Source organism: Simochromis diagramma, unplaced genomic scaffold, assembly GCF_900408965.1.
Source record: "Simochromis diagramma unplaced genomic scaffold, fSimDia1.1 OVJJ01000305.1, whole genome shotgun sequence".
NCBI classification, from domain to species: domain Eukaryota; kingdom Metazoa; phylum Chordata; class Actinopteri; order Cichliformes; family Cichlidae; genus Simochromis; species Simochromis diagramma.
Window position 1 is genome coordinate 2160177 of NW_024387169.1, and position 25228 is coordinate 2185404.

The following is a 25228-nucleotide window of genomic DNA, read 5'->3' on the forward strand; positions in this document are numbered from 1 at the left end:
AGAACAAATAAAACTGCTGTTTACATCATAACTCACATCTAGGTGACATTAACTTCAGCACACAAATAACATGACCATCCACACTGCATGTGATCCAGCCTACCACATCTGTGCTTGAAGGTAAGAGAGAGCGAAATTAGAATGACACAGCTACATCTGGCACAAAGGTGATAGACTCAAAATATTGATCGTGCTGTAGAATGAACTTTTGTCATTAGAAACAGTTCCACACTTTCCTCCTCAACCTTCAGTACACGTTTAATACTTTAGCTGGTGCTAACAAACTGAATCCAACTGCCTGAAAATGTCATTGATTGGGGAAAAGTGCAACATTGAGAATCAATAGCTATTCGGCACATTTATATGTGACCTGAGCATTCTGAAATAAAACAATACATGCGTGTGTGTGTGTGTGTGTGTGTGTGTGTGTGTGTGTGTGTGTGTGTGTGTGTGTGTGTGTGTGTGTGTGTGTGAGTGATGCAGCTTTATCCTGGAACAGAGGAAGTAATGGTAGAACCAGGCTTCTATTCAAATGGATCTGAGACACCAGCAGTGTGTGTGGCACAGATGTTCCTCAGCACTATCACAGCCACTGGTTTTGCCTCTAAGTGTACGGCTTGCGTCCTGCTATGTCCTGGATCGTCTCCAGGGAACCTTTGCGCAGTCTGTAACTTGCGTCCTATTGGCTGTGGTAGCTCCTGCCTCCATGGTTCTGGATCTCGGGGCCTGTTCCTTTGCTGACGTGATCCGAGCCTCTGTGCTGTCCTTTGAGCTGGCCTTTTCTAGCCACTGGTAGGATTTCTTTAGTCAGCCGCTTCCCCTGTCTGTCGATGGTACAGATGTAGCTGTAGATAGATAGTGCAGATATATCCCATGCAGGGGCTTGGTCATCCAATACACTTCCACCTCCTGTTCCTCATCACCGTCTGTCTTTAGCTGCCTGAGGCTCTCGTGGAGCAGCCCTTGTGAGTCCTCCAAGTTTCATGCTGTACTGTGGCTCTGACACTCAGTGACCCATGCCCTCCAACTTTCTGTAGCTCATGGAGCGTCTGGATGTTGGACTTTGGGTGAAAACCTCCATGCTTTATGAGGGGTTTCATGTCTTGACATTTGTGACATCTCCTCCTCCTGTGGGCATCTTATTATTCCAGCTGGTTATCTGATGACCGGTAGGGCATATGCATTGATGGCTTGTATCTTATTCCTAGTATTCAGCTGGCTTCTCTGCAACTGTCTTACCTTCTGTGAGTTGATGTCTCCCTCACACCTGGCATACAGGTAGGTAGGTAGGTAGGTAGGTAGGTAGAGGCCAGGTACTATTTCCTCCTGAAGGAGACGGTGTTATGAATGTTTACTCAACAAACCAGCAACCGTGACCATGCCATAAATCCATATGGAACAATATTTCATACACCGCCTTGGTTTGTGAAATGTCCTCAAATGAGAAACTTAAAAGGACGTCTCATCTTGTTTTAGGAGCCTGCTTTTCTTTAACATCTCAATCAACATTTAGGAAGCCTGAATTAAAACGAACGGTGTGCACAGAGTGCTTCTCTGGGAGAATCTCCAGGATTTGAAGCACACACAGGCACAGCTGAAGCTTAAAACTCACTGACTCCTTCCAAATCTGCCAGCTCTGAATATTTGAAGCCTTGAGACTTTGGAGTTTGCCGAACATCACAGGCACAGAGGTCAGAATAAAGCTGATGGAGTTCTGAGTCCATCTCTCAGTAATTAGAGATAACAGGAGTGAATTCTGTTTCTGGCATTCCTCACATGGTGGACACTCATGTTTGAAATCTAAGGGTTTTTGTTTTTTTCAAATGGCTTGCTTTATGCTAATCTCATAATACTGTACAAATATCAAAGCCGAATGTAACCCCTATGGAGTCACAGTAAGCAAAGTATGATTAGCAATACTGTAAGTTTAATATCTGTGTGTGATGTTGCAACAGATACAACTTTAGGAAAGAGCTGAAGAAATAACATTTTAATTGGTTAATGAATTTCTACACTTGGGGCCAAAGATGATATTTTTGAGATCATTTTAGCGACTCCCTGCTGTTTGTTTGGCTAAAAATAATTATCTGATTACTTAATGCACAAGAAACCAAATGAGTTGGGAACTTCAAAACTTAAATAACAAGCCCCCATCATATAAAAAACTACATCTACTCTGCTGCACGCTTCAAATGTCATAATGTTTTAGAGCTTGACCATCTCTGGTTGTCGAGTCACAGCACAGATGTTTGGTCGGTGCAAAGTTTATGAAACCATGGAGCTGAAATAGTTGAAGTTATAAAGTAAAACATGGACGGAAATATATGAATAAAAACAAAATCCTGAATACAGTGCAGGGTGTGCTGCAGCCTGAGCTGTGACAGTGTTGTGCTCCACACCATCAAGCCCTGAAATCAAACAAAGCCTCCTGAGAGAGCCTGTTTCTAATCGCATTTCTGCGTTGGATTTGGGAATAAAGAAATTTGCAATTAAATTAGAATTTGTAATGAACAAAGGTTAATAATATGCACACATTTACCTCAAGATCATCAATCTTTTTTCTCCCTGCATCAGTTTAAGAGCCTCTCATGATCATGTTTTTTAGACGTTATTGTCCTAGAGCACAAACCGGTGTACCCGGGTCCTCGTTGGCGGCGTTCAACAGATAAAATCAGCTCAGAAATTCTGTTCAGGCGTACGCAGGTTGTGCTTCCTTATCATGAAAAGCCTTCACAAGAATATTCAGCTTGGAAGGAGCTAATTTAATGAAAGAAAGAGGGACCAGCACACGGTAAACTCAAACCCATGACTCATTAACCCGCAGCAGTTACTGAGACAATGAGGCACCTTTCAGTCGGATGTTCCTTTCATTTCAGATATCAAGTGATGAATAGGTCTGCACCGACAAAGTCGGCTTAGTATTTCAGGCCCCATTCATGAACGAATGACGGGACCGCTCTCCAACACAAGCTGTTGCCCCTCGTTTCAATCACTAGTTTTGAATATGACGAGGACATCTAGTGGACTGGAGCTGAAGTGCAGTAAGCAGGGTGGCCCACATGTGCGGTGTTACATTATAGTATCTGCCTCACCACTTGAACACTCTTAAGAGTATTTGATCTTTCCTCTTGTGCCCGTGCTGCGTAGGACCCCAGTGCCATGCCCAGACCCACATCTCAGGACCTGGCTGGATTCTGGGACCTTTTGCAACTTTCCATCGATGACGTCACCATAAAATTTGACCAGCTGCAGCAGATCAAGAACAACAACTGGAGGCCTGTAGATAGCCCAGAGAAGAAGGTGAGGACTCACTGCTTGCAGACTGATTCTTAAAAAAATGTGGAGCAAACAAAAAGGATTTTCTAATAAATCGCAAAATTGCATTTGAATCTTTCTCTCTTCTTTCTAAAGGCACCAGCTCCCGTACCAAAGAAGACAATTCGACAGAAGAGTGCAATGACGAGGGAGAAATCCCTGGACCTCCCAGATCGGCATCGGCAGGAAGCCCGCCGACGGCTCATGGCAGCCAAGCGGGCGGCCTCTTTCCGGCAGAACTCAGCCTCGGAGCGAGCGGACAGCATCGAGATCTATATTCCAGAGGCTCAGACTAGACTTTGAGAGGATCGGGTCAGGGGCTAACGTGTCTCCCTATTTCAAACAAAACTTTAAAACTAGCCTTTTTCTAGACTGCTAATCTCTCTACTCTTCCTTTATCCATCTGTCGTCTGATCTGATAGCCATCCTCAGTGCCCATCGCCAAAACCCCAGCGGACTGTAGGATGCGCCAAGGCTATACTCCCGCATCCAGAGTGAGTGTTAGCAGAAATGTATGTCTGACATGAGTCGCTTGGGTTTCTCCTTAGCTCACTCTCATGACACCCGACCTACAAGCTCTCTCATCCAGTGTCCTGGATGGATACATCTGTAGTTTTTCAGCATTTGCAAAGTGCCATTTAAAAAGTGCAGCTTTGAGAACCTACCAGCAACCAGGCCTTTGAGCTAAAAGAGTAAATGAGAGATTTATTTATTTCAAGTTGTTCAAAAACGGTTAAAGTTAGTAGCCCTTCGATACTTTTTGATCATTTGAAAATTACCTTATGATTTCTTTTCTTTTGGGGAATAAGAAGCTAAGTATCACTAAATTGTTGTAAGTTCAAGTCTTTGCAAAGTGCCAATGCTTGAAATACCTCAACTGTGTGCATGTGGCACTGGTTACACATCCAAGGTTATTCAGGCAGCCCTAAATAAGCTCTGGACTGGTCAGTGTTGAAAAATGCAGCTTTCTACCCAATCTGGTTGTAGTCAAACATTCTTCATGGTCTGGATTGGTGGAAGAATGACATCAGCTCATCAACGCGCACATTTCAAACATCTTTCCTATATATCTCACGTTGCCAACTTTCAGATATCGACATTTACTTGAAGCTGAAAACATGCAAGTCTTGTGCCAACACGTTCATCATGTCAATGCAGTAGAAACCAGTATGAAAGTGTCTGTAACTCCTTAGATTGAAATGTGTAGACAAATGCACTTATGCACTTATTACAGTTCTCTGTATTTCCAAGGGAAATGTACATACCCCAGTTCACAATAGTACTGTTGTATTTTTGAATTGTGAGTGGGATGAATATTCATCGTGTTTCCCCCCTGCGTCTCCACTGTTTTCCGCCCTTTCTTTTGCTCTTGACTCCTCTGGATTTGTTGCACACATGCAGTCATTTTGATCGCGCACACACTCTACGCCGCACGGCCGTCTTTTCATCAGACATGCTTCTGTCAGGCCCTTTCAAGTTGCACCCTCAGCCACAGTTAATGAGGAGTGATGGAGAGAAAAATGTCAAAACATAAACAAAATATCTGCATACGCGCTTCTTTAATCTATGAAGTACTTTGTAATTTTTCCCATTTCTTGAAAAGTTCAGTGTAGTTTGAAGTCTCCCTGTGGCTGACACCCTTTAGGAAAAGATGGGGAATAATGAAATGAAATTGGGGCAAAGGCTTTTCCAGAGGGATGCAAGCAGCAAGTCTCAAATAGCTAAAACTCTGCAAGAGCCCTGCTGAACAGAAAGAACGGGCTGTGCACACCGATGCCAATTTAAGTAGTGAATGGAGATTTGCACAATCCTAAATTCCACACAAACAAAAGCTAAAGATCACCTACATCTATATATGCAACTGTTACAGAGGTCTGGGGTTTTCAAAGTGTGGTTCGGGGACCTCCAGGGGTCCACGACTCAAAATAGTTTGCTGTCAATCTGTACGGGCGCAATACACACCAATAAAACTATTGTAATCAGTGAAGGAATAGCTGGTTTGATCCAATCCTGGTCCGTGATTGTGTTCCTCATAAATTCATTCTGAGCAAAACGCTAAAATTCTGCTGCTTAATTATGAAACTCTGGTGCCGGTGATTTCGACGTTCGCTCCACTGTGTTGCTGATGTCGCTGTCAAATCATTGACCTAAAGACTGAAGTCTATTAGTAAAACCTTTGGGATAATCAACCCACTAAATGGTGCTGCTTTTTATTTAATCAGTACAGTACTAGACAAATAATCAAGTCGAAATAATGCGCTGTCCACTGAACGGTACATCACTTTAAAAATCTATTTTTATGACTAATTGTGCCCGAGTGCCTGGCTTCATTATGGGTGGGTTCAGGGATATGAATCATATGATAGCAGTAAAAAAACAAAGTCCCTGGATTTGAATAGTGTGTGTGTGTGTGTGTGTGTGTGTGTGTGTGTGTGTGTGTGTGTGTGTGTGTGTGTGTGTGTGTGTGTTGCTGATGTGTGAGCGTGGATCTTGTTTTTGTAGCACAATGCTGACTCTAAGTCAATCTAAGGTCTGCGCGTCATTTTCCTATTACTACCCAGCTGTGGCCTGACCTCCATCGCCCGCCGCACCCCCACACAGATCTACACGCCATCGCCGTGCCATCAGCTGTTTGATAAATTGTATTTTAGATACCTTGATTTACTTTTTGCTCCTGCGAATTGTACTTTTGAGTAAACGCAGTATTTTTTGAACCATGCGCATCCTTGAAGACAAACTCCGAGCATACGTGGGATTCACACTTGTTTTCAAGCTACCATGTATGACACGTTCCTTATCTGCCAAACTTCTTGTAGCAAACCTCAGACAACACATTACAGAATGACCAGGTAACCAAAGTCTGCGATGGAGTGACAGCGTTTCAATAATGAAACAAGAAAACACGGCGAGCTCGAATTCTGTTGGGTTTTTCATTGCAGAGGCAGGGAGCTTTAATAGTGAGACAGTGGGTATCTGGAAAGCGTCTGGGTGTGCGATGCCAGGCAGTTGGCAGAGCGGGGACGTTCCCCTGCTGTTGCCACAGTGGCAGACAGACGGCAGAGAGACAGACTCGGGTTGACATATGCTGGCTTAGAGGAGACGAGAGCTCGGCGCTGAGGCCCAAACTGCTGGTGCTGTGTGCTGTTCTGTAGCTGGAAGGCTGTTCATGTGAGGATCGCTCGCTGCTGCGCCGGGTCATTTTTAGCCTCTCTTTGACTAAGCAAAGCAGCTTATGTAAGATTTTGGGTCCTTGGTGAGATCAAGCAAACTGCCTCTAAGGCCCTTCAAAGCTTGTGTTGATAAATGTATTGCTGAATTGTGGCCTGCACTGTAGAACTTAAGCATCAGCACTATATGTTTCTGCTGGGCTGAGGCTGAAACGACTGAGGAGTTTCTCCCTTACGTATCTCGAGCAGGGCCGTGAAAAACGTAGTATAACCGCCACCTGATTCAGTTTCAAGCATTTCATTTGCACCTTTAAGACGCATCGCATAATTTTCCAGGAGGCCTTTTTTTCTAGTCGGACCTTGAAGGAACCAGGGGAGATGGAAAAGGGCAATAAGGAGACGAGTGTGAGTAAATTTACAGATGCATTTAGAGATAAGAACTGTGCGGAAATCATCCCTCCCTCATCACCCCAGAGACAAACCTCGCTGCTCTGACGGCTGGGTTTCGTCTCCCAGTGAAAATCGTTTTCCATCGATGACACCGTTTCTTTTGAGGTGTAAACGCATTCTCACATGAACTCTTTTTCACAGAGCGATCTTGTATTCCCTCGAAGCCGACTGTAGCGCTTATTCTGCGCTGAATCCTTCTGGATGACGCGCAGCATGAATCCGATACTGTGAGCGCCAAGGGAGTCTTCTTTTGAGGATGCAGTTGCAGCGCTTTCCTTTAGGTGGCCCGCTGAAACCTCGTGTGAACCCCGAGCGTACAAAATTTCAACAATGCTGTATTCAGTGCCAGGAGGGCAGCGGCCAACTGCAAGTGCAATGTCTTTGACTTATCCAGCAAACTGTAAAGTTCTTACTGCACATTAGTTTTACGTAATCAAACCATGACTGCCGTCGCCGACCCATCTCCAAACATGCCGTTTGAGCTTGTATCTACACATTCTGTGGCCTCACTTCTGGTACGACTGTCTATGCGCTTTAAACTCTAGAACCCATGACGTGAACTATTTCAAGGGGACTTTTTGGTAATCGTGCCATGGAAAGAAACACACTGATACAACACTTCCTAGAAGTTGGAATGTGAAACAACTCTATAATTACTAGACAAAATGAAAAAAGGTAGTTGTTTAGCTAAAACTATTTTCATCTCTTGTATATCATATCTATAGGAAGGATGAATATAATGCCAAATATTCATTATTTGTAAAGAAATATATATATAGATATATAAATATAAAATATATGCTTCATTGAAACAACTATTTTCTGCACTTGCTCATGTTTTGCTGTTATTCTCACTTTGTTATGGTTCCTTTCTAAGCTGATATGATGGCATGCAAAAAAAAAACAAACTGATTTTGAATGTAGGCTTATTTATTCTTGTTTTTAAGAATTATGACACTGTCACACTGATGTACATTTGTTATGTATTTATTTAAGTCTGCCACACGTGCATCTCTCAAGGCGCATTCTTTCAGTGCAAGTTACCTTATCGTTAATTTATTTTGTATTATTATACCATATGCATTTTCCTCCATTCTTTCAGAGCTGTTGGGAGATTTGAGTCGTTGATCACTGCTTAGTTCACTCAGTGTAAATAATTCTGCAATTAAATTTTTTGAGAAAAAGTTTGAAACAAGTTTGTCTTTGTGGTCCTTTTTACTTTGAACAGTAACTCGCTGCTGTTGTGATCATCGCAGCAAAAGTGTTCACGTAAACTTAGACATTATACATTACACTGCATTTAATCCACTGGAGTGGGTATGCCAGAATTACAGCTTTCTGATGCCTTTCCTAACAGTAACTGTACTTCCAGCGGAGGGATTTTCTCTCACCGGAGGGGAGCTAAACGAATTCATCAAACTGCTCTTGACATTTCATGCATTTTAGATCTGTGGCCCACTAACGAAAATAGCAGTGAAATAAAGATGAAGTGTAGCTCTGAATCATCAGTCAAAGAAATTGGTACACTTACTTTCCGATGTTCATAGTGTGTCAGGAGGTTCACCAAAGAACTGGCATTTATATAAAAGAATAACTGAATGAACTGGCTTTTGTTTTTTCACATCTAACAAAAGCGATCAGCGTGCGTCAGCTTACTATAAATCAATCTTATCCAATTCAGGGTCACGGGGGAGCCGAGGCCTACCCCAGCTGTCACAGGGTCCACCGTGGAAAGGTTGTCAGTCTGTCGCTGGGCTAGCGCGCAGAGGATGACAACCCTTCAAGCTCACGGTCACACCTACAGCCAATTTAGAACCAGCAATTAACCTGACCCCATGCACGCCTTTGGAGAGAAAACGCAACATCACACAGGTGCTTCTTGCTGCGAGTCGACAGTGCCCATGTGTTCAGCTTACCCTTGAACACCATTCTTTAAAGCAACCCACATAATGCTTCTGGCACTAAAGAGTTCTATATTCAGCATTGACATAATCTATATCCCAGCATGGTTACATTTTAAAATTTGCAGGTTATATTCTTGTAATGCATTTCATGCACCACAGCAATGGCAGCATCCATAAATTCTACAGATCTGCAGGCTGACTGTCTGCAAGAATGCGACCACTGGTACAGTATCAGCACTCTAAACTTCAGATGATCCGTGTCCAAATGTTTCAAAGACCTTGTAATGGCCATAAAGGTCGAAGTCAGGCAAAGATATGCTGGATATTACATGTTTTCAATGCTTTTCATTCCTGCAGAATTCTGACCTACGAGCTCTTTGCCAGGTAAACAACAATGGGTAATTTGTCTTACCCAGTAAACCTGAGAGGAAGCTGAGAAAGAGTCCAGTGAGAGTAGAACACAAGGTCCGCTCCTATTTGTTAAACGGCTCTTGCAACTAATGAAAATAAAACACATCAATAATACAGTGAAATAAAATAAATCAAAGCTTTAGCACATCAACTCCTCAAAAACAAAACCACGAAAAATGTAAGCGAGGCCACTTCATTTGAATCTCACGATGCAAGGGCTCCCTCTGCTGGACGGAGATAGACACACATGCCATGTTCCAGTAGCACACCTCTAATAGTTAAAAATGCAGTTCTGTGCACACGTTTATTACTTTTTTTTTTTTTTAGCAGAAAGTTGCATTTTATTGACATGACTATATTATTTATTACTGTGAGGGTTTATTTGTTTATCTTACTATTTGTTAAGCGGTTTATTCAGTTGAATCTTGCGACTTCTTCTACAGGAATCCGGTCGTAATAATAGATAATCGTGATTAATATTAAAGAGGCTGTTTCCAGACAGAAAATATAAATAAGAGGCAACCAATGGGATTCTACGGCTGATCAGCGCTGACCAATGGGATGTCTGCAAAGTACAGCGAGGCTGGACTTCCTGTGTGGATGTCACATGACCAAATTGGAGTCGTATGATGTGAGTTTTCCTGTTTGGGGGTACTAGCGGTTACAGAGGGACGCTGTACTCCCTGGAAACGCTTCTGTCCGGTAAGGTACACGTTTCTGTGTTAGTTAGTAAGTAAACTGCTTTAGATTTAATCATTTTTAAATATTCTGTGAGATATGTCGCGATGTTAACGTCGAACTTTTCTCTGACTCCTCTTTCGAAGAACTCTGTAGTGAAAGTTTGTCACCGGCGGATGAAATGAACACAGATTGAAGGCTGACATAGAGTTTAAATAAAATGATCCGTGTGTACCGAGGTCCACGGCTTCGTGGAGTGTTTTCACAGGCACAGTGCTGCGTTAATGGATGGTGTGTTGTCTGTCTGTTGCAGGTGGGCCACACACACCATGCTCCTAGCAGCTCCACCTTCAGGTGACCCTCCCCGCGCTCAGGTTCGGTGATCCTCCGTAAAGCGCCATGGCCTCCGAGCAGCACACCGGCCGCCTCTCCCAGCCCAGTGCAGAGTACTTCTTATGGGACTATCGCCTCCAGCTCATCGGCCTTGGCTTCTGCTTCTATACTGCAGTGTTCCTCTTCTGTCACCTCCTGTCTGTGTCTCTGTGCCAGACCTACAAGTCCCTGCTGGCCAAAGAAAAGGTTTTTTGGAACCTTGCTGCCACCCGGGCAGTGTTTGGGATCCAGAGTACAGTAGCCGGTCTCCGGGCCCTCACTGAAGACTCCTCAATCACCAGAGACAAAGTGAGGGGCCAGGAAGACTGGTCATGGTTTAACGTGCTCACAGCCACGGGCTTTTTTGCATTTGAGAATGTTGCACTTCACGCCTCCAGTGTGGTGTTTTGGTCATTCGACCTCCCACTGGCCACGCACCATTTCTTCGCCCTGTCGGGATACGTGGGGGCGGTGGTGTGGGATTCCCTGGGCCACTTCCTGCCCATGATCACCCTCCTGCTGGAGATGAGCACGCCATTCACCTGTATATCCTGGATGCTGCTGAAGGTAAGCATGATCGTGTCACATGCACGTACCTTTCATCTCATTCTCCGGACTTGTATTTGTACGTAATCTTTGGTAAGTCCAGGCCCGGCTTTCTGTAGCATCTCACTGGCTTGACCTTTTTCTTGACTTGTAAGTTTTGCTTCCTCCTGGGTCTTGTGCACCTTGTGATTATGTTCACTGTACCAAAACGTTCTTAGAAAGAGGAAGTTCCCTTTTAAAAACAACAAAAATCTGAAGCACTAACCACAGTTTTCTCTGTTCCTTCTGCTCACTGGTTTACTGAACAGATTTTGCATGAATGTGAAGTAAAGAGAAGGTGTCTGACAGATTGTGTCTCCCCTGACAGGCTGGCTGGGCATGCACTCTGTTCTGGAAAGCCAACCAGTGGGTGATGATTCACATGTTTCACTGTCGAATGGTACTCACTTACTACATGTGGTGGGTAACCTTGACCCACCGGGTGGAGCTGTGGACCCATGCGCCCCTGCCCCCGCTAATACTCTTCTTCACCGGCCTCACTCTGCTCACACTTATCCTCAACCCCATATGGACCCACAAGAAGACAATGCAGCTTCTTAATCCTGTGGACTGGAACTTTGGCAACAAGGCGATCCCACTGAACGGCACCACCGACGGTCAGCCTGAGGCTTCTGGAAAACCTCATGCCAGTTAAGGAGTATCATCGGTGTCATTTCCTGTTTCAGTTATGGCTTTTTATTTTATTATTTGAGACTGAGTGGGAGCTGACTTTTGATGGATGCTTGTTTTAAATTCTACGTTTGTTAGACTGGGACTTCTTTTTAAGCCCCTTGGGCTCTCTAGTCCTTTGTTCTGTAACGCATCTTTTCCTCTAGCACCACCTCAGCTCAACTCTACTCAGTTTTTACAATTGTGTAGTACCTCAATGTGGGCGGGGTCATCATAGCAAGGTGGGCAGAAAGTCCCAGTCTGCGTTTTCTTGTCAGACTTCGGGTAAAAGAAGTTTGTGTCTCCATTTCCTTCGTTGTTGGGTTTGAAAAATGGCAGATTTGATTCTTGTGAAGGAGTCGCTCTCATGACTCATCCAGTGACATCACTCCCTGGCCAATCGGTGGCATGAAGTCTCCCAATGTCACATTTTTGGTCTGACTCGGCTCCTCACAAACTCACCTAATGGAAACCCTTTAAACTAAGTAATTGAGTTGTGTAGGTGCTAGTGGGAAAAGGGCATAAAGAGACTTGGCTCCTGACAAAGGTTTACATATGATCACAACAGAGTGTGAAACAGAATCTTTCACTGCACAGCGTTTATTTCGATTTCGTTTTATTTCAGGACTCTGGTATTACTGTCTGGGTTTTTCCAGGCTCATAACAGGACTTTGTGGTTCATTATACACCCACGTATTATCGATGCAGCAAAGAGTTGGCAATGGTGCGATTTCACACCTTTTAACAAGTGTTGCAAGTATCCACTTTTAAAGTAATAAATTACTTTTTTTCAGTATAAAATATGTATGAGAGCAGCTCCTGCATTAAAAATCAGTAAGTTTAAGATCAACAAAAGCTTTAATAAGCAAAATCTGCTTTGAGATAAAGACCAGAATTAAACTGGACTTAAATATGAGTTGGGAGTAGATGTTGTCGGCCCACAGCTGTTTCTATTGTGTACATATTGACAGTGAAATTTGCTCCGTCTGTTTAGGGAAGTTTGAGGTGAGCGTGAAGTGTCTCTAAATCAAAGCACTGTGAACTCCAGAGTGGACCCTTTGTTACACAGCTCTGCTGCCTGAGTGGGGTAAAACTGGATCATGTTTGAGGATGACCTCTCATAGGTTTACTCATTGAAGTTATTAGATACTAAGTGTTGATCAGATTGGTGTGTTTGGACTGCATCAGCAGAGAAACAAGCATGTGTCATGGCGGAGTTACACTGAGTCACAGCAGTCCGCTTCACAAAGGCTTTACTGTGCTGAAAAAATACTGAACTAGTGCTTACACTAAGCAAACCTCTGACCCTGATAATTGTGGTTTAAACTGGTGCAGCCCTGCAGTCCATCTTTATTTATGGTGTATTCTAAAATCCACTGAGTTTTATTTTATGTGTGTGGGATTTTTATAAAAACATACTAATGGCGATTGTGTGTGTTCCTGTATTTAAACCATAGGAAAGGTTTTATTTGTCTTTCGCTGCAAATGTTCAACTTCTCCACAATATCCCACTTTAACAGCTCTGCTTTTAGTTCTCATTAACAGAATAGCCCTGTGTTGTTATTGTACATGGGAAACAGAATCATGTGTTATATTCAGTAATTTTTTAAGACATTTTAATTGTGCACGTAGTTGTAATTTTCTTTCTACAGCGTGCACATTAACACCTTTGGCTCGGCCTGCACAAATGCTGCCTGTGTGTTAAATAAAGTGGAAAACGCTTCGAAGCCTCAGTCCAGTAGATTTAAACTTTTCTGCTTTTCACACCTTCAGTAATTTAATCTTCGTAAAGAGTGAAATGTTGTTTTAGCTGTAGCTCTGATCTCACTTTAAATAAATCTGATCATGTTAGATTCAGATTGTAAAATTAGGGAACTACCGTGGGACAGATGTCCTGTTGATTCAGTGCCATATACTAACAGCTTCTGTGTTATCTATGTTGGACTGTGCATTCATTTAAACTACCGAGTTTCAAAATAAAGTGTTTCCTTGGTTATTGTGTCTCTTTCTTCTGTTTTGTCTCCTGTCACCATGCTCCTGCATGTGACCCAGAAATTCATGTAAGTGGGGCATGTTCACACAGGTCTGGAGAGCAGAGGGTGACGTTGCACTGAAGGACCTGTAATGTAGGCTTTAAACAAAATTGATAGGCAGATGCTGCAGCTGTGACATTTAACTGGCAGCCATTCAACATGTTTGCTCAAAGGGGAGGATGTCTGATTTTATTGTAGGGCTGTTCCTTCCCCCTCTTACATTTCGGGTGGGAAGCTCAGTGTGAGCTGAGGGGGGAGGAGAATGAAAGAGGTGGGCTTAGTTTAGACTGTAAGATGTGCAACAGAGGATCTGCCTGTAGGTGGCGCAATGGGAATAATTACCTCCAGTTTTCAATTGATTTCTTTTTCAACATTGCCATAAACCGTCAGCACATTCTTGCACATAAGGATGATTTCCCCCTGAACAGCAGCACAGGGCTGCAGCAGGTTTGTCTTGTACACAGATCTGTTACAGTCTGAAGAGTCACTTTGCTTATTGCGATACTTCATTTTAAAGTTAAGACATGAAAACAAAAAGCTCCGTCAGAGAAACGAGAAATTACTCAGGATTTTTTAAGGATCTATAAAAAATGCTTAAAAACATTGTTTCCTTAAAAAAAGTGAAAGTTTCAGCGTTAAAGGCTCAGAGTTCGGTATTCTAACTTTATGTGTCTGCTCCTGTAAATCACGCGTGAAGCAGCAGTCCAGCCTCTTCATCAGCATAGACATCGGTGCCTCCCGGGGACAAAAATCCCTCCTTCGTTGTTTTCGGTTCAGGTTTTAACGGATAAGCTAAAAACTTCCTTCAACATCATCTCCGGACAGCTGTGAGGGGGGAGCCACCTCACACGTCACGTGTCCGCTTTGCTCGAACTTCTTTCCCATAAAATCCGGAGAAGACGGCGGAGGTTTGATTGGCGTTCTACGCAGCCAATCAGAGCCCTTAGTGGCGCTGTGGCGGCCAATCAGCGTCTGAGACGGGGGGTGAGAGGGTTTTCATGGATGAAGTCAGCTTGCACCGAAGGGAGAGAAGTAAAAAGGACGAGAAGTGGATGTTTTGATAGGTTTGAAGTTGTGCGGGAGTCTAAAATGTTTTGTGTTTAACGCTTGCTGTGAAAGGATTACGTCATTCACCTGGGAGCACGTCACAGAACGGTAAGTTGAGGTCATTTGTAGGTTTTTTACAAAGTTCTGAATAACCCTGACAAATGTGTCCCGATAACTGTGAGGTGAAGTGAGCAGTGATGTCAGCCTGAAGCAGAAAGATGTTGGCTATAACGTGGCGTGTCAGTTTCCACGGAGAAGATCCCAAACCCTGTCAGATACCTGCAATAACACAGTCACTAATGCGCCTTTTATGCGCATTTATGCCAATTAGTGCACCCTAATCCGGAAACGATCTGCTTTAAGAACAAGAATTACATCAACAAACTCTCCTCTGTGTTTGTTCAAGAATTCACCAAGTTTCTGAGCTGCCGTGTAAGATTTTCATACGTTTCTTCTTCTTACTTTGATCTTACTGCTGTTTTAGGACTGATTTGATGAGGTTGAGAGAACTGATAACAAACAGCTTTATGAACACAAAAATGTGGACTGAAAACACTGCACCACCCGTGGAGTTGACACTCCGAAAAATCATTCATAACTGGATAAATCAGAGCTGCAGATCCAAGTAGTCATGCATAGCATTCCTCAGCCAAAGCCCTGCACAGCTTCAGCCAAGTGGAAGATTGGTCTGAGCAGGCTGTGAAACCTCAGTTTAATTCATCTGTTTGGCCTTTGGTAGGTTTAGTAGGTGCCTATCTGCACTACAAAAGTCAAGTTCCTCAAGGAACCCTCCGAGGTTTGGTAGATCTCCAATGATGGTTAGAAATACAAAGAATGCTTTGATCACTGCTTGTATTGTCCAGTGTCGTGCATGTCCAGTTCATTCAGCCAGGACGAGGGTGAGGTGGAAGAAAGGCTCACACATGCACATGCTTGCACACAAGAGTCTCCACTGGTAATTTGTTTGGCAAATAACTGGAGAGGCCTGCCTGTAAATACAGATGCTTAATAGCTCCACCAGTGTGGGCTGTTTTTACTGTGCTTAAACTGCCTGCTGTCACTTAATGTCGTGTACATCACGTAGAATCCTTTATGAAGATGCTTTTATAGATCACAGCCAGCTTTGCCACAAACATGAGAACACAGAGCACAGACTTCAGTGTCCTCACCTGTGCTCGGAGCAGTCTGTGAACACAGGTGCGTTTTAATGGAGAAATACCAGGAATTAATTAAGTAACTGTGACAGGGCAGCCTGTAGCGCCGCTTTGCCAATAGCAGCTACTGTTTACCGTGACTGAGCTCGGGGGTGCCAGAGCACACAATGGTCGTGCAGAGGAGCATACCATTCATTTTTAGAAAGGCAGTTAATGGAGTCACTGTCCACCCACAACTCGGCCAAACATCCACCGAGACGGGACGTGGATTAGCAGCATAGCTCGCCAACAACTGGGAAAGAAAGGCTGCTGCTCTCGTGCAGGTGGACGAGAGAAACTGACACAGCGCTGGCTTGTTAGGGAGCTTTACCTTCCTTTGTGCGATAGCACCGTGCTCTGTGAGATGAGCTGTAGCTCAGGACTCTGCCCAGGGATGAGTAAAGCTAAGAGTCACTCATATTCTTGGCTTTGGGAACTGTTTCCACCCTTTTCAAGTCCATGCATAGCCCACTGATGATCAGGAGTGGCGTGGTTTCCTGTGGTCATTTATTGTAATCTGATTGAACTGCTCTATTCACATTAAAATTCCTTCAGAGCTGAAATCCAGCCAGTTAACAAAAACGCCTTAGAGTGGCTGCTCATCACCGCTCACTAAATAGTGTGTTTCTGGTGACATGTTGGCTTCTCGGAGCTTTGGTGTGGCTCGCTGGGTGGGTGGAGACCAGTTACGAGTGACAGCCAAGACTTTACGGTCTCTGTCTTCAAATGGACACCACGTTTGAAACATAATGCAGTCTTTTATTTTGCTGAGTGATTCCCAGGCTGGCAGGGTCATGTCAGTGTTTGCTTTTTGTATTATTAAAAACAGAATCTGCCTGCAAAAGACCGCTTCATACATACTGTATGGTGGGGTGATGCATCATTATGGCAAGCACAATAAATCACGTCTGTAATCGGATGAAAGTCCTGCGGCCCCGTGCATCTGATTATTGAAGTGTACTCCCTACAATCGACCGCCGCTGCATTATAATTATAAGTAGTAGCTGACGGGGACCAGACTTATCTTCTTGTGTTCTGTGTGGGTTTTATCCTGCAGTGCTGTGAGGAGAGGTTGTATTCATTGGAGAGGAGTAAACGGTGGGCCATGTGAGCAGTAGGGAGGACTGCTTGCTTTACTGTGGTAGTGATATATGTGCCTGTGAATTTCCTTCGGTCCCAGATCTGATCTGAGCTTTCAACTTGCCAGCAGTCAGGACTCCGAGTTTGTGGTTGGAGTGGGTGGTGTTGTCGAGGCCCACATACTGTGTGAGCCCCGGTGCTCTACTGGATGCTCATCACTTTATTTTTTACCGTGTGGTTCAAAGTATAAGTAAGCTGTGTTGAAAGTGTGTTAATGAGAGTGACCGAGAAGCAGAAGCATCCTTTTAACTCTGCTGTTACTCTTGAATTCTGATCATGAAGAGCTGCAGCGCCCTGAACGTCCTCACAAACATCTTCGAGTACTTTGTTAAGACTGCTGGGCCTCTCTTTGCAGGCCTGGGATCTTGTGTTCAGTAATCCGAACAGAAGGATGCTCTGCCCAGAGCTGCAGAGCAAAGCTCAGACACCCGTAGCGCCTGTCTCTCCCAGCACCCGCTCCCCCGAGGCTTTGTTTATGACTTTCAGCCTGTGTGTGGAATGCCACTTGTCTTTAAGTGCGCACTACAAGACTCGGCTGCAAACCTCTTGCCGAGCTCTCAGCGTCGCACATTTTTGATTGGTCTCTGTGTTTGGGTTAGTGGCTTTTTTATAATAAATTTGTGTTTAAAAGCTTACATGCTTAAATGCAAGTCAGTCATTCTTTGATTTCTGTAGATGATTAGTGCATGATAAGAAACCCTGCCTCATCTATGGACACGGGTTGGGTGTGACTTCAGTTAATAAGATTATAAGAGTTTCACATGTTTGAAACACGATTTAATAGAAATGTAATTCTAAAATTAAGATCAAGACAAAGACAGCTGTGGTGTTTCTGTCTCACTCCACACGGGTCACAGCTAATCCTCTGCACTCGGCCTCCTGCTGTGCGCAACATACGTGCTGTTTGTTATGTAGCATGTGCAGGTTATTAGGAGCACACAGGTGAGCAAATTGTCTGCATTACGCTGTAAGCCATATGACTGTTTTCCTGTCTGCGCAGCATTGCTCAGCCGCCCCAGCATGTAATGACACGCTCAGCTGAGTGTATCATCAACTGTGGAGAGGATTTTACCTTTTCTGCTGTCTTCCACTCTGCCTTAAATCACGGCTCTGAGATAAGCCAGCAATGCACTGCCTTTTAATTAAACAGCAAATAGATTAGCAGTACAATTAAAAATTAATTACTGTGACTGTATTTGGCCTCTCAGCGAGGGTTTGTGAGATACGCACACTCAGCTCGTGTGGCTCAGTCCAAAGCTGGTGACCAAAGCTGCAGATGTCATGTTGTTTGTGCTACAGGTCATCTTCACGGGTGAGACAGGTGCTTGTTTGGTGAAGACCACATTTGAAGTCACGCTACACCGCAAGCAGCGCAGGGTGTAATTTGGAAATGTGTTTAGTTTTCCTCCAAAAGCAAGCAGAAGGACCAAAGTGGGAGTAATTACAGGAGCAGGGAGGAATGTAGGAATCTGCAGGCTGACCGACAGAAGATCAGCTTCACTCACACATATTACAAATAAACAGAAACATGAGAAACGAAAGTGTTTCAGTAACAAGTTCTTTTAACCACTTTTTCTCTTTAGTGCCTTTGGGGGAAGAAGAACACGTTTCAGTCCCTTTCCTCTCCCTTCCATCCTTTTCCTGCTTTCCTAAACCTCAAACAATGCTTTTAACGGGAGAGATGAGTCACGCGTTGAAGCTTCTGTTCGGCTTCGGCTGACAGTTCCTCGCTTTAAAACTTGTCAGCCGAGTTACGAGCGTGTTTGTCGTGTAGTTACCTGCTCACAGCAGTTACAGCTGACTCACGAAACTAAGAAGGAAACCCAAGTACGAAGCCCCTGGAATAAAAATAAAGATTCAGAGTTTTCACACTGGATTGTTCTTATTTTTAATTTTCACTGAGATTACACGAGTGACAATATGATTTTATTCAGTCTAAGAAAAATATTTCATATCATGATAATTAAAAAAAGATCAAACACAAACATTATATATCACTGTTCTTCAGCACAGTAGAGCCTGAAGATGGACAGATGTAAGATATGTTAATGCTGCAGCTGCGTCTGCCTGTCTCTTTGTACTCCATTATGAAGCTAGGGCCTCCTCAGGCTCAGTGCAGCCTACCTGTCTGTGTTAGCACTGTTAGCCGTAGCAGACAGATCCTCTCCTGGCCTTGTGCCCAGTGAACAGAGTGGAGGACAACGCGAGAGGATTTCACATTATTTCTAGACAAAACAAGCTTTGAGACTCAGAATGAGTTGTCCTTCTTGTTTTCTGTTCTGCTGCACGTTTGTCTTAGTCAGAAGCAGACTGCTGTGAAGCTACGCTGGCTGTGGAGATTGCATGGATAGAGAATGGTGCACACACAGCGCTACAATGCCTGCTTTATGCCACAGCATGATGTCACCACACTGTCATCTGTCCTTGTGCACAGTAGTGAGCTGAAGATGTCCAGTAAATAGCTCAGCTTTGTTTGACAGAAACTGTCACCTCTGGATAAAAGCTGCACATCAGACAGGAACCCTGTGCTGCTCAGGAATGTAACGCCTCTCATGTTCATGCAGGTCCAAAGGTCTCCTGCCTCAGCATGCTAATAAGGACCAAAATGTGTGGCTGATAATTGCTGTTTGAGACAGAAGTGCCACACTGACCTGTGCCTCTGCATGATAACCTGCCTGGGTTTTAATTTACAGCAGCACATATTTCACATCCTGGAGCGTTAAAGTGAGTTTTTGATAGTCGGCTCGTGTAATGCATTCTGAATGTATTTGAAACCAAAGAAATGAGTTCAAATCTAAGCTGCATCCTGCTTTGCATGAACTTTGCTTTAGCTGCAAAGCTCCACAGCCTCTGTTTTCCTCGTGGACACGCAGCAGGGTGTGATGTGTCCATTACAATGGTAGCACAGGCTGTGCATACCATGGCATCGCACACACACACACACACACGCAGCATTAGCATATGAGAATGCCGGGCACACGTAAACACACGCCGGCATCAGCTCTCCCTGGGAGCTCTACAAGTGTTTCCTTTGTTTTCACTCACTCTTCATTTGTCTGAATTCGCTTTGGTTCAGAATCAGATGTTGATACGAAAGGTAGCAGACCGTGACAAGACAGCCACGCTGCTGTCTGCCGCTTTGATTAAGTAACATTGAATAACAAGTGGTTGGTCTTTTGTGGACCGACTGGCTCACATATGCTGACCTAGAAATGCCAAACTCAGTCTCTTTTTTCTGTTGTCTGAGCCTCCTTGAACTGACTGTAACGACATTTGTCCTTTCCTCCTGTAGGAATGTGCGTTGGTGTAACTGAGCCTCTGCGTGCTGATGTCTGAAGAGCTTTAGCAGGAGAAGAGCAGTAAGCATGGACATGGAAGACTTTCCTCCCCCACCTCCTGAAAGTAAAGTCAACAAATCCTCGTCCTTCATATGTGATTTGCATGTGTCCGCTTCCTCGATGCTTAAACTGGTAAACATGGTGGAAAGTGTTGTTTTCATGGGCCGGTTAGCTCAGTTGGTTAGTTCAATTCTATGTACATAGTGCCAAATCACAACAACAGGCCCTACAAAACCTCAGCAATCAAAACTCCCTATGAGCAAGCATTCGGTGACTGTGGGAAGGAAAAACTCCATTTTAACAGGCTCATGGAGGGGCGGGGCCATCTGCTGCAACTGGGTGAGGGGAGGGGAGATGAGGGACAGGACAATAGACACACTGAGGAAGAGAGCTGAGTTTAAGAATCATCCACTTCCTTTTAGCGCCTCGTCCTGAAAGACCACCGTCTTGTTTTGCTCTTTTCTTTCGTTGTACATGTACAATGACAATAGACATGCTACTCTATTCTGTAAGCAGATGGTTTTAAAGGCAGGTGGGTGGAGCTTCTATATAAAGGATATCCTTTCTCTCTGACATCATCCAAATCCAACGAGGAAAAAGAAGAGTTTGGCTCACAGGGATCATTAAAAAAATTCCACAGCTGTCATAGTTTATAAATGTGTATACGTATGACAGAAAATGAACAAAAACGTCCACTTTAACCAAAATGAGGAAACTTTGTTTCACAGAGGTTGCAGGTGTTGGTCAGCTGATCACTTCTGCAGGTCATCGTAAGGTTAGATGATTTTCTCAGAGGTTGATGAAGCTGTGCAGCTCGAGTCAACAGCGCAGATTCCTCTCCTCCGCTCATCCACCGCTGTAGCGTGCGTGGGCGGAGGAATGAGGGAGTAAGGAGAGTAAAATGTGCTGCGCTACTGTGAATAGCAGACAATGTGCTTCAGTATGAGGCAGAATACTGATGCAGCAGCGCGCGCACGGGCACACAAAGCCTCCGGGGTAGACGCAGGCCAGAGAAATCCTTCGTCTCCAGCTGGCCGCTCGCTCGATTTGTTGCTGAGGCGAAACAGAAGCAGTGAGTCATTTAAGCAGACCGTTATGGAGCTGAGGGGTCCTCAGAACAACATCCATATTGTCAGCGTGAACAGCTCGCCTCCTTGCCACATTTGCGCATATATATATATATATATATATATATGGATGGATTTTTTTTTTTTATCACCTTTGTAGTCTTATATTTTTATAAGACTACAAAATTGAAAGAAACTCTTCAAAGTGGAGATTTTATTTCCCTTTAAGAGCTGAAAGTAGACGTTAGATGATAATTGTGTGTGTGTGTGTGTGCACAGTCTGTAAGTAAGCTGTTCTGACATGCGCAGCCACTCACCGAGCCAGCTATCAATGACCTCCTCGGCCCACAGTTACAGATGTACTATTGAATGGCCAGCTGTGATTATTGCTCTGGCAAAATCCAATCAAACGAACTCTGTTCTGACACGGTCGAGTGTTTCACCAAAGTGCAGATTACTGCAGTTTTTAGCATGTGATCATGCATCCTACTTCCCAGTGTTTCCAAAGGCTGTCCGTGCCTTATCACGGCGTCCCACAGCGTTCATCTCCACCGATGGAAACAGGCAGATAGCATCTCTGTTCCCATGCTTGTTCTTTGCACTTCTGTTTTCTTGAGCCGTGGGTGGAGATGGACACGGGTTGACAAAGTTGAGCGGGAACATTAATCACAGGCTGTTCTCTCTCACACTGAGGAGGTGGAACGACTACCTGTCAGAGCCTGATTCACAGCTGTGTGCACCAAAGTTAGGGTTCAGCCCGTTAGCTGGCCACTAGCCTGGAGGTGAATGTGGTTAATTAGATGGTGACTGTGTGTAAGCAGTAACTATACAATGATCAAAGAAGTATGTGTAAATGTTGGGACTTCAAACATGACAGCAAAGAATAAAAACTGTGGCGGTGGGATCGAACCAGTGACCTTTAGATCTTCAGTCTAACGCTCTCCCAGCTGAGCTATTTCGGCCTCTGGTGCTGTTGGGGGGCCGGTATTTGAGAGAAACTGTGATAGTGGGAGAAAATATGATTCTCAGAAACCCTTCACGATGTTGTCTCTGATAGAAGCAGAGCCCCATACAAGCTCTGTAAAGCCTATTTATAGTATTACCTCATATCTTCACCAGCACTGACTTCTGAAATAAAAATACTCTTGTTTTTTTTACTGCAATCCCACAAACTGTCTGTATCCATGTTGGAGCTGAAGCCTGCTAATGAAGGCTGAGCATTCCTAAACCAGGAATAATGCACGAACTCAGGCTGTAGCCCTCGCTGAAGGGAGTAACAGCTCTCTTTCCTGCTGGCCTAATTGCAGTGTGGAAACTGGAAAGATATTTGTAGTTCCCTTCCTGTCTCCTGTCAGCTGAGCGCTCTGATGTGAATGCCTTTGAATGCTAGCTGTGCGTTGGAACCCCCCAGTTTGTTTTTGCTGTAAAACCAGTGCATGTGCTGCTTTGGTGCCAGTCCCCGATGCCGACGCTTGTGCAATAAAGTCAAGCCCATCCTTAATTAGAAGTCTGTATGTGGCTCAGTCCTGCAGATTTCAAATGCCACCCAGAGCGTATCTGTGTCTGTGTCCTCAGCCTCTTTTTCCAGAGCTGCAGCACCACCCATGATGCTACAGATGTTAAAGCAGCGCTTTAAGTATCGTTACTATTATCATGCAGTCAAAAAGTGTTTAGCTGATTGTGGTAAACTCATAATTAGTGTGTCTGTCACCTCAGAGTTTTGCACTACATGATAAGATAATAAAGCGATCGCTATTATTCTCTAAATCTAACTAAAATCCAACACCTGGCACATCTGGAACCTGTCCAGTGTTGGCAGGTGACATCTCTTTTGCAGATGAAGATGAGGGGGAACCCTTCGATTTTGACGACATCCCCGAGGCTGCCTGCCCGCCGCCCGCGCTCCCCGTCAGTAGGGATCAGAACAAGGACAGCACTGTGAACAGCCAACGCTCGGACCTCCTCCCCACTGCGGACCCCCCGGTGCCTTCCTCCGCAGCTCCATCATCAGCAGATGGAACAGTTGCCACAGCAGGTGGCGCAGCTTCAGAAGCTGAAGGGACATCTGCTGCTGAGGGGACTGATGACAGGGAGAATGATTTGCCTCCGCCTCCGCTCCCTCCTCTGGATGATGACACAGAGACACATCCTGCAGCAACAGGTATGCGGTCCAGAAGTGCTGGCCTTTCCTTAGGACAGAGAGTCCTTCCAACTAAAGTTGTGTTTGGAAATCAGTTAAGTGCAAGCAATGCCTCGAGTGTGTGTTTTGTTTTTTGGCAGTGACAAAGGTTCTCTGCATTGCCCTGTCATGTTGTGCGTACCTTATCTGGCTCTGCTCACGCCCCTTCAGTTCCAGCGCGAGTGAGATCGTAAAGTGGGGCAGTCTGTCTCTCTGGTGACACCTTGTATATCTGGCTGCCTGTAGCTGGAGATGTTCTGGCTTTTATCACTGAAGGGCACGACAGCAGCAGCGGTCGGGCTGGGCTCCGTTTATTCTCAGTCATTCTGAAATATGATGAGATGTTCCCACTGCACTACACTTCACCGTTTGAGCATCGTTTGCACTCGTGAGAGATGCAAGATCCACATACATGCAGAAGTCTTCTAGCGTAGACGCTACGTGATGTTCCCCCATTCAGGTTTTCATACTTTCAGCACTGCTCACTGCTGCACAATGCCACTGCAGCTTTAACCAAAGCTGCATAAAAGTAGCACCAAATCACAGCAGCAGTCACCTCGAGATTTTAGAAACGTGTCCCCAGTGTGAACATCTACTGTTTCAGGTTGGACTGGAATTTTCCCACAACAGACATGCAAAATAGCAAATGTCCAGTGAGCAGCAGTTAAATGGAAACATGGGACTTTCATAGTCTGAGTGCTCAAAGTGCTTTCTTACCTTTTAATCTAACCGATGCAGGAACTATGGATCAAAGCACCAACCCTTCATAGCTCTTCCTCCTGAGCCTCAGCTGCTCCTCTGTAAGTGGAGAAAAAGCCTTGTTGATTCCAGAGGTCAGAGGAGAGTGGCCAGGCTGCCTCGAGCTGATAGGAAGGCAGCGGTAACCACAAATAACTATTGATTATACCCGAGGTATGCAGAAGAGCACCTCTGAAACTACAACACGTCAAACGTCGAAGCAGATGGGCTACAGAAGGCCACACCGGGTGGCTCTCCTGTCAGCTAAGGACAGGAAACTGAGGCCACCGTTCTCACAGGCTCACCAATAAAAGATTTCCTGTTCTGATGAGTCTCCGTGTCTGCTGTGACTTTCAGAACAGGAAATCTAATGAAAGCATGGATCCATCCTGCCTTCTATGAGCGGCTGGGGGGAAATTTTCTCGGCACACTTTGGGCCCCGTCGTGCCAAACGAGCATCGTCTGAACACCACATCTTACCGGAGTGTAGATCATGGCTGTGCCTTTGTGAGCACAGAGACCACATCACGTCTCAAAGCTCAGATGGTCTCAAACTGGTTTCTTGAACATGACGATGAGTTTGCCGTACTCAAACGGACTCCACAGTCACCAGATCTCAATCCAGCAGAGCACCTTTAGGATTTGCTGGCCATGAATCTCTGGGGAATGTTTCCAGCAGTTTGTTGAAGATTTAAGGCAGTTCTGAAGGAGAAATGGGTCTAACCGAGTATTTAAATAATGAATAATGTTTATATGAACAACTGAGAGACACCAAAATGATCAGACAGCTCTGAAAAAGTAAGATTTCATTCATTAAAAGGTTTTTAATGCTCATTTCTAATGTGTGGAGTAGTCAAGTTCATATAGTCAAATAAATATAATAATTTGAGGCCATCTTTGTCTAAATGTAACTATATTTGTAACTGTATTTGTAACTGTGTC

At 44.5% G+C, this 25228-nt stretch overlaps 3 protein-coding genes across 7 annotated transcripts in view; all 3 read left to right on the plus strand.

The window, feature by feature from the left end:
- dlgap2a (discs, large (Drosophila) homolog-associated protein 2a) overlaps window positions 1–8124 on the plus strand; it is a 182140-nt gene extending 174016 nt beyond the window's left edge. The window contains exons 14-15 of the mRNA XM_040048948.1: window positions 3148–3300; window positions 3412–8124. Coding sequence (XP_039904882.1) covers window positions 3148–3300; window positions 3412–3618 — 360 coding nt within the window. The 3' untranslated portion in view covers window positions 3619–8124. The remainder of the gene's footprint in view (window positions 1–3147; window positions 3301–3411) is intronic.
- Window positions 8125–9815: 1691 nt separating this feature from the next.
- On the plus strand, window positions 9816–13547 carry cln8 (CLN8 transmembrane ER and ERGIC protein). The gene is made up of 3 exons (XM_040048958.1): window positions 9816–9949; window positions 10239–10864; window positions 11211–13547. Exons 2-3 carry the CDS (start codon window positions 10325–10327, stop codon window positions 11535–11537), a joined length of 867 nt encoding a protein of 288 aa, XP_039904892.1. The 5' UTR covers window positions 9816–9949; window positions 10239–10324; the 3' UTR covers window positions 11538–13547.
- A 645-nt stretch (window positions 13548–14192) lies between these two features.
- Window positions 14193–25228, plus strand: part of arhgef10 (Rho guanine nucleotide exchange factor (GEF) 10) — a 41821-nt gene continuing 30785 nt past the window's right edge. For 2 of the 5 annotated variants that reach the window (XM_040048949.1, XM_040048951.1), the window contains exons 1-3: window positions 14197–14739; window positions 20257–20366; window positions 23180–23530. In XM_040048949.1, the coding sequence (XP_039904883.1) occupies window positions 20330–20366; window positions 23180–23530 (388 nt within the window). In that variant the 5' untranslated portion in view covers window positions 14197–14739; window positions 20257–20329. Of the gene's footprint in view, window positions 14740–14774; window positions 17559–20256; window positions 20367–23179; window positions 23531–25228 lie in introns of those variants that run through there. The other 3 variants (XM_040048954.1, XM_040048952.1, XM_040048950.1) reach the window with 3 other exon arrangements.

Coding starts and splice junctions, on each gene's coding strand:
- cln8 (XM_040048958.1), top strand. CDS start 10,325: ATGGCCTCCGAGCAGCACACCGGCCGCCTCTCCCAGCCCAGTGCAGAG. Junction 10,865..11,210: donor TATCCTGGATGCTGCTGAAG/GTAAGCATGATC, acceptor CTCCCCTGACAG/GCTGGCTGGGCATGCACTCT.